The 12,831-nt window shown below is 43.6% G+C and overlaps 1 protein-coding gene across 2 annotated transcripts in view; it reads left to right on the forward strand.

Annotated features, from left to right (window-relative positions):
• Positions 1-6,506: 6,506 nt before the first annotated feature.
• MASP2 (MBL associated serine protease 2) overlaps positions 6,507-12,831 on the forward strand; it is a 65,866-nt gene continuing 59,541 nt past the window's right edge. For both annotated transcript variants that reach the window (XM_077249706.1, XM_077249707.1), the window contains exons 1-3: positions 6,507-6,559; positions 8,131-8,356; positions 12,493-12,670. In XM_077249706.1, the coding sequence (XP_077105821.1) occupies positions 6,555-6,559; positions 8,131-8,356; positions 12,493-12,670 (409 nt within the window). In that variant the 5' untranslated portion in view covers positions 6,507-6,554. The remainder of the gene's footprint in view (positions 6,560-8,130; positions 8,357-12,492; positions 12,671-12,831) is intronic.

Genomic DNA, 12,831 nt, shown 5'->3' on the forward strand with positions numbered 1-12,831 from the left:
ATAGCGACTCCCACATCTTGATGGAAACAGGTGAACAGAGAAGATGAAGACACCAGTTCAATTCCACCAGTAGCCACCGGGGGAGCCCAGAATCCAAATTCACAACACATATCCTTTTCTTTTTGTGTTCAGTAACTATTTATATGCAATGGTTGATCCCTAACTTTTGTATTGGAGTGGTGCCCGCTTTTCCCTCTCTTCACATAAGTTTATAACGCAGAGCCGTGAAAATAAAAAATCTTTTTTCTTTTCTCAAAAATTATTATTTAGCCCGCAATTTTTTATTTTCACAAGAGTAACAGGAGAAATTGGACCCCAAAAGTTGTTGTCCAGTTTGTCCTGAGTACGCTGATACCCCATATGTGGGGGGGAACCACTGTTTTGGCACACGTCAGGGCTCGGAAGGGAAGTAGTGACGTTTTGGAATGCAGACTTTGATGGAATGGTCTGCAGGCGTCACGTTGCATTTTCAGAGCCCCTGATGTGCCTAAACAGTAGAAACCCCCCACAAGTGACCCTATTTTGGAAACTAGACCCCCAAAGGAACTTATCTAGATATGTGGTGAGCACTTTGAACCCCCAAGTGCTTCACAGAAGTTTACAACGCAGAGCCGTGAAAATAAAAAATAATTTTTCTTTCCTCAAAAATGATGTTTTAGCAAGCAATTTTCTATTTTCACAAGGGTTACAGGAGAAATTGGACCCCAATAATTGTTGACCAGTTTGTCCTGAGTATGCTGGTACCCCATATGTGGGGGTAAACCACTGTTTGGGCGCACGTCGGGGCTCGGAAGCGAGGGAGCACCATTTGACTTTTTGAACGCCTGATTGGCTGGAATCAATGGTGGCGCCATGTTGCGTTTGGAGACCCCTGATGTGCCTAAACAGTGGAAACCCCTCAATTCTAACTCCAACACTAACCCCAACACACCCCTAACCCTAATCCCAACTCTAGCCATAACCCTAACCCCAACACACCCCTAACCACAACCCTAACCCCAACACACCCCTAACCCTAATCCCAACCCTAATCCTAATCTGTCATGGATCCCAATGGCTGGGGATAGCACTGGACAAGCAAAATAACATAAATAACGGACGAGCTCTAGGGTGATGGAACCTGGGCTGACCGCTGCCCTACTCCTGACAAACACAACTAGAAATAGCCAGGGAGCGTGCCTACGTTGATTCTAGACGCCACGCGCCAGCCTAAGAGCTAACTAGCACTGCAGAGGAAATAAAGACCTAGCTTGCCTCCAGAGGAATGAACCCCAAAAGGTATAATTGCCCCCCACATGTATTGACGGTGAAATGAGAGGAAGGCACGCACATAGAGATGAAAATAGATTTAGCAAAATGAGGCCCGCTATAACTAGAAAGCAGAATGATACAAAAGGGGTCTGAGCGGTCAGCAAAAAACCCTAATCAAAAACCATCCTGAGATTACAAGAACCCATGTGCCAACTCATGGCACATGGGGAGAACCTCAGCCCACTAGAGCTACCAGCTAGCATAGAGTCATAATTAGCAAGCTGGACAAAAAACCAAACAACTAAAAAACAGAACTTAGCTTATCCTGAGAGATCTGGGAGCAGGTAGTCAGGAACCAAACTGAGCACATCTGAGTACATTGATAGCCGGCAAGGGAATGACAGAAAAGCCAGGTTCAATAGGAAACACCCAGCCTCTGATGGACAGGTGGAAAGCAGAGACCGCAACCCACCAAAGTCACCCAGTACCAGCCGTAACCACCAGAGGGAGCCCAAAAACAGAATCCACAACACTAATCACAACCCTAACCACAACCCTAACCCCAACACACCCATAACCATAACCCTAACCACAAGCCTAATCTTAACCCTATTTCCAACCCTAGCCCTAATTCCAACCCTAACTAATTTCAACCCTAACCCTAAAGCTATGTGCCCACGTTGCGGATTCGTGTGAGATTTTTCCGCACCATTTTTTAAAAATCCGCAGGTAAAAGGCAATGCGTTTTACCTGCGGATTTCCAGTGTTTTTTGTGCGGATTTCACCTGCGGATTCCTATTGAGGAACAGGTGTAAAATGCTGCGTAATCCGCACAAAGAATTGACATGCTGCGGAAAACACAACGTAGCGTTCCGGCGCTGTATTTTCCGCACCATGGGCACAGCGGATTTGGTTTTCCATAGGTTTACATGGAACTGTAAACCTGATGGAACACTGCTACGAATCCGCAGCGGCCAATCCACTGCGGATACGCAGCCAAATCGGCACCGTGTGCACATAGCCTAATTCTAAGGCTATGTGCACACGCTGCGGAAAACTCTGCGGATCTGCAGTGTTTCCGCAGCTGCGGGTGCGCAGCAGTTTCCCATGAGTTTATAGTTCAATGTAAACCTATGGGAAACAAAAAACGCTGTGCCCATGCTGCGGAAAAAAATGCGCAGAAACGCAGCGGTTTACATTCTGCAGCATGTCACTTCTTTCTGCAGATTCCGCAGCGGTTTTACACCTGCTCCAATAGAAAACCGCAGTTGTAAAACCGCAGTGAAATCCGCAGAAAAACCACGGTGAATCCGCGATAAATCCGCAGCGGTTTTGCACTGCGGATTTAACAGATCCGCTGCGGAAAAATCCGCAGAGGACCAGAATACGTGTGCACATACCCTAACCCTAGTTCTAACCCTAACCCTAGTTCTAACCCTAACCGTAACCCTAGTTCTAACCCTAACCCTAACTTTAGTGGGGGAAAAAATTAAAAAAAAATATTTTCTTTATTTTATTGTTGTCCCTACCTATGGGGGTGATAAAGGGGGGGTTCATTTACTATTTTTTTTATTTTGATCACTGTGAAACCTATCACAGTGATGAAAATGTACATTGAACGAATCTGCCGGCCGGCAGATTCGGCGGGCGCACTGCGTATGCGCCCGCCATTTTGGAAGATGGCGGCGCCCAGGGAGAAGACGGATGGACACCGGGAGTCTCGGTAAGTATGAAGGGGGGGAGATCGGAGCACGGGGGGGGATCGGAGCACGGGGGAGCTGACAGGAGGACGGGGGAGCGGACAGGAGGATGGAGGGGAGCGGACCACCGAACGGAGGACTGGGGAGTAGATCGGGGGAGGTGGGGGGGGGGGGCAGACCAGTATTTCCAGCCATGGCCGATGATATTGCAGCATCGGCCATGGCTGGATTGTAATATTTCACCATTTTCATAGGTGAAATATTACAAATTGCTCTGATTGGCTGTTGCACTTTTAACAGCCAATCAGAGCGATCGTAGCCATGGGGGGGTGAAGCCACCCCCCTGGGCTAAAGTACCACTCCCCCTGTACCTGCAGATCGGGTGAAATTGGAGTTAACCCTTTCACCCGATCTGCAGGGACGCGATCATTCTGTGACACAGCATATGCATCACAGGTCGGATTGGCACCGACTTTCATGACGCATACGCTGTGTCACAGGTCGGGAAGGGGTTAATTAAACTGATAGGACTGGATTTGGAAAGACACACACCTGTCTGTTGTGAAATTGGATTTTGGGCTCCCCCGGTGGCCACTGGTGGAATTGAACTGGTGTGCATCATCCTCTCTGTTCACCTGTTTCCATCAGGATGTGGGAGTCGCTATTTAGCCTTGCTCCTCTGTCACTTCCATGCCGGTCAACATTGTAATCAGAAGCCTTTCTGTGCATGTTCCTGCTGCTAGACAACTCCCAGCTAAGTTGGACTTAGTCCTTGTTTGTTTTTGCATTTTGTTCCAGTTTACAGCTGTAGTTTCGTTTCTGTGTCTGGAAAGCTCTTGTGATCTGAAATTGCCACTCTGATGTTATGAGTTAATACTAGAGTCTTAAAGTAATTTCAGGATGGTATTTTGATAGGGTTTTCAGCTGACCATGAAAGTGCCCTTTCTGTCTTCCTGCTATCTAGTAAGCGGACCTCAATTTTGCTAAACCTATTTTCATACTACGTTTGTCATTTCATCTAAAATCACCGCCAATATTTGTGGGGGCCTCTGTCTGCCTTTCGGGGAAATTTCTCTAGAGGTGAGCCAGGACTATATTTTCCTCTGCCAGGATTAGTTAGTCCTCCGGCCGGCGCTGGGCGTCTAGGGATAAAACGCAGGCTACGCTACCCGGCTACTGTTAGTTGTGCGGCAGGTTTAGTTCATGGTCAGTGTAGTTTCCATCCTTCCAAGAGCTAGTTCGTATGTTTGCTGGGCTATGTTCTCTTGCCATTGAGAACCATAACACCTGTCTATATAAGACCTCACAGCTCACAGTGCATGTCAGACCAAATGAGAATGATGAGGTCAAAGGAACTGGCCAAGGAGCTCAGAGACAGAATTGTGGCAAGGCACTGATCCGGGCAAGGTTACAACAGTACTGCAGTACTCAAGGTTCCTAAGAGCACAGTGGCCTCCATAATTCTTAAATGGAAGAAGTTTGGGACCACCAGAAGTCTTCCTAGACCTGGCCGTCCAGCCAACCTGAGCAATCGTGGGAGACGAACCTTGGTGAGAAAGGTAAAGAAGAACCGCAAGATCACTGTGGCTGAGCTCCAGAGATGCAGTAGGGAGATGCGAGAAAGTTCCACAAAGTCAACTATCACTGCAGCCCTCCACCAGTCAGGCCTTTATGGCAGAGTGGCCCGACGGAAGCCTCTCCTCAGTGCAAGACATATGAAAGCCCAGAGTTTGGTAAAAAAACGCATGAAGAACTCCCAGACTATGAGAAATAAGATTCTCTGCTCTGATGAGATGAAAATAGACCTTTTTCGTGATAATTCTAAGCGGTATGTGTGGAGATAACCAGACACTGCTCATCACCTGCCCAATACAATTCCAACAGTGAAACATGGTGGTGGCAGCACCCAGCTATGGGGGTGTTTTTCAGCTGCAGGGACAGGACTGGTTGTTATTGAAGGAAACATGAATGCGACCAAGTTCAGAGATATCCTGGATGAAAACCTCTTCCAGAGTGCTCTGGACCTCGGAAGTGAACCTTTGGCCAAGTCTAACACGACAATGACCCCAAGCACACAGCTAAAATAACAAAAGAGTGGCTTCAGAACAACTCTGTGACCATTCTTGACTGGCCCAGAGAGAGCCCTGACCTAAACCCAATTTATAGATTATATCAAATTCTGTGCAAAGCGTCTCTTAAATATTTTCCTAATGTTCAAAAGCCATTTTGCTATTGATATTTCATGTATTTCATATTAGACATGCTTTGGCACGATAGAGTGCAACCTTTTTTGTATATTTATGTATGGAGGTAGCTGCTCCTGGTATGCACCTATTCACACTAGTTTGGATGTGCGAGCCTTTTTTCTGTCATTTCTATGTTAGCTGACTGACTGAGCACTCCTCCCATCACCATGTGGTTTTTAATTGCATCTCATCACACTTAGTCCCGGCCAACTCATATGTAGGCTTTGCTGAACAGAGGTGTCCACATTCACCCAGGCATACAGACATTGGCCTTCGGTAAGTGTTCACATTTGAACAGGGAGGTCAGGGACCCATCAGTTTTATGAGACCACCTTGACGATGGTTGATGGGCTCACACTATTTGATTATATCAAATTCTGTGCAAAGCGTCTCAAATATTTTCCTAATGTTCAAAAGCCATTTTGCTATTCATATTTCATGTATTTCATATTAGACATGCTTTGGCACGATAGAGTGCAACCTTTTTTGTATATTTATGTATGGAGGTAGCTGCTCCTGGTATGCACCTATTCACACTAGTTTGGATGTGCGAGTCTTTTTTCTGTCACATCTAAACCCAATTGAGCATCTCTGGAGAGACCTGAAAATGGCTGTCCACCAACGTTCACCATCCAACCTGATGGAACTGGAGAGGATCTGCAAGGAAGAATGGCAGAGGATCCCCAAATCCAGGTGTGAAAAACTTGTTGCATCATTCCCAAGACGACTCATGGCTGTACGAGCTCAAAAGGGGGCTTCTACTCAATACTGAGCAAGTGGTCTGAATACTTATGACCATGTGATATTTCAGTTTTTCTTTTTTAATACAATTTCAAAAATTACTACATTTCTGTTTTTTTCAGTCAAGATGGGGTGCAGAGTGTACATTAATGAGAAAAAAAATGGAACTTTTCTGAATTTACGAAATGGCTGCAATGAAACAAAGAGAACATTTTTTAAAGGGGTATGAATACTTTCCGTACCCACTGTATCTGTGGATTGTGTTTACATCTGATTATTTTACAGATAATATATAGAGATAAGTTCTTTCTAAAATAAGCCTAATGTAATATAGGGTCCTCTTGTGAAAAATTGCTAGTACTTTCCCCATATTTGCTGCCATTCTATGGAAATGTGGCTTAAGTTTTACCACTAGATGTTTATTTTTCCTTTTCAAAATTGCATACAGTTCTCAGAAATAACATCGCAAAACTAAAAAGGTAAACTTTGGAAGAGCCCATCCTAAATAAAACAAATCAGCAAGGTCACTAGCCTCTCAGGACTGTGACACGGGCAAAGGTATAACAGGAACAAACAAGACTAGAAGCAGAGAGGAGACTAACGGGGAACAGTCAACATGAGGCAAGTGAACACCATCATTCTGTACTTAAAGCCCATATACTCTCCCAATATAGCATGGTATTGGTTAGCATTGTTATAGTCAGGGCTCTATAGTCAGAAAGACAATGTTGCTTATTTTTCACATTTTGACTCCAGATAATCCATAAATGGCCAATAATTAGTGATAACGAATTTACTCCAGTAGAATGGAAATATCACTTTATCCTTTTTTTTTCTTTTACATTTTTTGTTTCTTAAAACAAATCAGGGCCTTAGATTGATAGAAGATATACTTTGTAAATATTTCTAGACTCTTATGAAAGTTCACAACTTAAATATCCAAAATTAATACAGGTGCTTCTCACAAAATTAGAATATCATCAAAAAGTTTATTTATTTCAGATCTTCAATACAAAAAGTGAAACACATATTATATAGAGTCATTACACACAGAGTGATCTATTTCAAGTGTTTATTTCTGTTAATGTTGATGATTATTGCTTACAGCCAATGAAAACCCAAAAGTCATTATCTCAGTAAATTAGAATACTTTATAACATCAGCTTGAAAAATAATTTTAAAATCCGAAATGTTGGCCTTCTGAAATGTGTGATCAGTAAATGCACTCAATACTTGGTCGGGGCTCCTTTTGCATCAATGCGGCGTGGCATGGAGGCGATCAGCCTGTGGCACTGCTGAGGGGTTATGGAAGCCCAGGTTGCTTTGATAGCAGCCTTCAGCTCGTCTGCATTGTTTGATCTGGTGTCTCATCTTGCAGGCGGATACCGCGTTGGGTGCCTGCACAGTACCACTATCCACCACAGTCCCGTTTTATTCCGGACTTCTACGTGATATCCTAATCACACGCAGCACAGTGCATAAAAAGGTCACTTGCTTAGCAGACATTGGATGCATTCCTTTTTTCTTATGGACATATGATGCCACTGTAGGGATATTTTTCCTTGCTGGTCCTCCATCTACATTGTGACCCATTCAAATAAACCTTAAGCAGTTGGTATCCTGAGGAACGTCTAATAACGACCGAAACGTTGTACCCTAATTTTTTGGACTACATTAAAAGTTTCCTTCATCGGATTTTCATGAGTTGAGTGCCAAATTATTATTGCCAATCATCATTAACAGAAATAAACACTTGAAATAGATCACTCTGTTTGTAGTGACTATAGAGTATATGAGTTTCACTTTTTGTATTGAAGAACTGAAATAAATTAACTTTTTGATGATATTCTAATTTTGTGAGAAGCACTTGTAAGTGATACAAATGAAGAAAAACAACTTGTTGTTCCTTTGCCTTTGAGAACTCACTCCCCAGGCATTTTTCATTTGATATTTTGGGTTTCGTCTTCATGCAAATTCATAGCAATCAATTCCATTGTAATTTACAGGCTGGAAAATTGTATCTGTACTCAGTGTCCCAATTTATTAAAAGGTAGTAGGCTACTGTATGGGTTTTAAACACTAAAATTGAACTACATTCCACAGCATCTACTATTTGCTTGTCCGTATATATAACACATCCTTCCAATGGTTAATCACCTATCATTATATCATGGTTGTATCTCTGTTTGCAGATTGTGGCATTTTCTAGAACTCGCCACCATATTCCACTGTTATGGATACTGCATCGAATTAACCGGTCTGTTTGGAAGGATCTCCTCCCCTGGGTTCGTGAAACCTTACCCCAACGATCAGAATATCACGTGGGATATAAGAGTTCCTGAAGGACACCGGATCAAGATTTATTTCACGCACTTCAATGTGGAATTGTCCTATTTATGTGAATATGATTATGTCAAGGTACGAAGCTTGGGAAATCCGAGGGAGAAGAATAGTAGCGGTGACAATCTGTCTACAGACTAGCGAAGGATTCCATACAATGAATTGAAAAATCTCCTTGAATGATTGACTCTGTACGGTCAAGTGATGGGCGCACATGTGAATTGTTCATACAGTTCCAAAACAATGTATCCGCTATGCACCTGTGCGTCACCATACATTGTTAGCCACTGGAAGTAAATGAAAAAAAACAGTAAGGCTGCTTTCACACATCAGTTCTTTGCCATCAGTCACAATCCGTTGAATGTTGAAAAAACTGATCCGTAGCAGATTGTGAAAACCTGATGTGATGGATCTGTTTTTTCGACAGATCTGAGTAGCTGATCCAGCTAATTGGATCCTAAAAAAATCAGAGCATGCTCAGTTAAAAAAAACGGAATCCGTCGCCGGATTCCATCATTTGACGGATCCGGAGCCATAGGGTTCCATTCTAGCAAACGACGGACGGCAACGGATCCATCGCTGTTCGTTTTTTCAACAGACACAAAATAGTTACTATGTCTGTTTACTCCGGCTGCCGGAAAACCAAAAACCGAAGAATCCGGCGAAAAATGAGCGAAACGTGAGGCCCATCTTTTGCAATCCATCGCTAATACAAGTCTATGAGAAAAAAAACGGATCCGGCGGCAACTTTTGCCAGATCCGTTTTTTTCAAAATTTGCCGGATTGTGACTGACGGCAAAAAACTGATGTGTGAAAGCAGCCTAAAGCAAACTTTCTCAACTTTTGATGCAGATGCAATATGTAAAATAAGTCTGACAAAATGAAGCCGTACACGTTCCCACAACAACAGAAAATGTTCTGTGACCGATTCATTCTAGTCGGCTAATGATTAACTCACAAACCAATAGCTGTAACATCAGGAAAACTGTCTAGGCGCAAAATCCACTGTATACTGAGAAAAAAAGTCTTGTTTTCATGCCAGTCAAAAACTTCAGTGTGAATTATGTTCATCGAAGCTTCTATTTCAATCTGGGTTAAATACACATCTTATTTTTACACTGGAGTCTTTTCCCATCGTTACTTAAACAGAACCCATCAGTACGATTAGTGGTATGGCTGCATAGGTTGTAGAACACTGAAATGATCCCCATGTAATCTGTTGCAATATGAAGCCACATGTAAGTGCTTCTTCTACAGATTCAATATAAAAATATCGATTGCACCTGTACGCCACTGAGTGTGCACAGTCATGAGCTGTGCACTTCTCAGGGGTGTTTTGGATGATCAATGGTGATCTCAGCACTTGGACCCCACCAATCACATGCAATTAAAGGCAAAAAAAAATCTATGTATATAATTGTCTAAGGGGTACTTCCGTCTGTCTGTCTCTAACGGATATCCCGCGTCGCTGATTGGTCGCAGCCGTCTGCCTGTCCTGGCTGCCGCGACCAATCAGCGACGGCCACAGCCCGGCCGAGAATTAGTCCCTCCCTACTTCTGTCCAGTCAGTGCCCAGACGCCCGCTCCATACTCCCGTTCAGTCACCGCTCACACAGGGGTAATGCCAGCGTTAACGGACCGCGTTATGCAGCGGGTAACGCACTCTGTTAACGCTGCTATTAACCCTGTGTGTCCCCAATGCCTATGCAACATCAATAGTAAAAAGATCTAATGTTAAAAATAAAAAAAACAAAAAACCTGCTATTCTCACCTTCCGTCGTCCAACGATGCGCTCGCGCCTGCCGCCAGCTTCCGTTCCCAGAGATGCATTGCGAAATTACCCAGAAGACTTATGCGAAATTACCCAGAAGACTAAGCGGTCTCGCGAGACCACTAAGTCATCTGGGCAATTTCGCAATGCATCCTGGGAACGAAAGATGGCGGCAGCCGCGAAGCGCATCGGCACAGCTTCGCTGGATGCCGGATGGTGAGTATAGAACTATTTTTTACTTTACTTACACAGTGAGTAGCCGGGCCCGGGCGTAGTGATCTATGTGTACGGTGGCCCCAGCTGTGCGGAGTAGTCGTGTATCATATGAAGCTGTATGGGACTATTTACTTCTATGGCCAGTGTTAGATACTATGTGGGCTGTGCGATATATTACGTGGGCTGTTATATATTGTGGCCAGCATTATATACTCTGTGGCCTGTATATACTGTGTGGCTGCAATATACTGCGTGGACGCAATACACTGCGTGGACTGTGTTATATACTACGTGGGCTGTGTTATTTACTGCGTGGCCTGTATTAACGCATCGGGTACCCGATGCGTTAGAATCGGGCCACCATCTAGTGTATATATATATATATATATATATATATATATATATAATTTTGAATGCAATTGTTTTGTTAAACGACCACGGATCGGGTAAAAACCAGCAGATTGGCAATCGCTCACTGACTTGTTCAGCCAGACTTACAAACCATATATGATTCTATGATGATGAACATTTGATGAATTTTTCCCACTTATTAAAAATAGATTATTATTGAACGTTTTGAAGCCAAACAGCGTAATAATGCATCAAGATCAAGAACAAACCTTTAAGAAAACGAGCAATTTGCTTGTCAGATGATTGCCAGCATGTTTACAGTGGTCGATAATTGGTAATACGTGTACTTCCGATCACTCATTCCTTGATTATTGACTAGACTAAATAGGCCACTAAGGTATTGTAGGAAATGGACATACTGCACACGTTCCCCTGTGAAGAACATGTGTGTTAATGTGTTGTGTAATATGAACGGTGATGTGCATTTAATAGCATTGGTTGTGTGTTCTGCCCAAGAGTTAGACTTGCCCAGAGTAGGAAGGGTTAATGTGAAGGGATACTCATATGTGGCACACAGTGCGTAAAAAGAAGTCCTAATTTCTGGTCTGGCGAGATTCTATTAAAAAAAGAGAAGTGACCAAAAAAACAGAATGATCCATCAAAGATGAGTCCTTAGAGAGGATGCCTAGCATTACGGATCAGAGTTTATAACTCAGAGAGCTAAAGGGCCAAGACGGGTCAGAGTACATGAGATGAAGGGAGTGCCATGAGTGGGAATTCCAAAGCATCAGTTACAGAGAAAATAAGTACCGGCCATACTAGCAACATAGTTCCCTAGAGGGGAAAGAATAGGACTCCCACTAACTGGACTGTAGTACTGAGCCTGGCTGTGGTGAAGTAGAGTGAAACAGTGAAGATAGAGAATGAGCAAGTATGGAGACTAACGTGAGAAATGCTGTGTATTGTGAAGGAAACGTTCATAAAGATGTGTACCCCCTACCTACTGGATACAATTCCCACAAAGTTGTCATTAAGAGTTTATTTTCAATTGGTGGTCTCGCTCATTGAAGTCCACATCATCTGGTCCAGGCCAACCAAAGTCATCGCTAACGATCAGCCTGCAAGCGCCCCCATAGCACAAGTCCACACACAGAGCCGGTACCCCCTTCTTCATGTAATGTTCCAGGGTATAAAGGACACGTACCTTGCCCATGGCTAACGCCCCAGGCTACATTAGTGTGATTCGACATTCAGGTTTGCTGCTGCTTTTTTTCTTTTAAATAGTTTTGATGTCAAAGCAAGAACTGATTCATAAATGAAAGACAGTCAAGAGGGTGTCACGTTGGGTAATGAATCTCAGGTCTTTACAAATGGTGTGATTTGTCTCCCATATTAAATGGATTTAGTTTCTTCTGGTGCTTAAGAGGTTAACAACTCTATTATGGTCAAGACATGAAGCTCTATTTCAGCTGCTTCTGATCTGGTCCTTACTAGTGATGAGCGAGTGTGCTTGTTACTCGAGTTTTCCAAGCATGCTCGGGTGATCTCAGAGTATCTTGGATGTGCTTGTAGATCATGCTTGAGTCACCGCAGCTGCATGATTTGCGGCTGGTAGACAGCCTGAATACATGTGGGGATTGCCTGTTTGTTAGGGAACTTAGCTATACCTACTGCACTGAGACTGTGTAATATGGACACCAAAGAGAGAAGCCCTGTGACATTCTCCGCTCCATCAGGCCTGGCATTGGTTTTGACCACAGTTTGTGCCCAGCTCCTTTGTTTTCCAGTGTGCCCATCAATAGAGCACATAGGGAAATTACTTATTAAACACTGATTTGCTTGCATGATACTAACAGGCAGTGCCTTCAATCCTCAGCTTACGTCACAGGACAAAGTGGTGGCTCATTTCTGTGGCACCGAGTCTACAGACACTGAGAAAGCCCCGGAAAATTTGCCCTATTACTCCCTGAATAATCAGATGACTGTGACCTTCATAAGTGACTTCTCCAACGAGAAAGAGTTCACGGGCTTTGAGGCTTTCTACGCAGCTGAAGGTAAGGAACCAACACCTAATTTGGTGTCATAGATAATGATGTCCAAGGAGCAATAACAAATATTAGGCATCTAAAAGCGCCATTCATCTCCCAACTGCAGAGCCTAGATAAAATACATGGAAAGCTGTTGTGCAGAATTAGAAAACATGACTTGTGTATTC

Source organism: Ranitomeya variabilis, chromosome 4 (assembly GCF_051348905.1).
Source record: "Ranitomeya variabilis isolate aRanVar5 chromosome 4, aRanVar5.hap1, whole genome shotgun sequence".
Classification (NCBI taxonomy): domain Eukaryota; kingdom Metazoa; phylum Chordata; class Amphibia; order Anura; family Dendrobatidae; genus Ranitomeya; species Ranitomeya variabilis.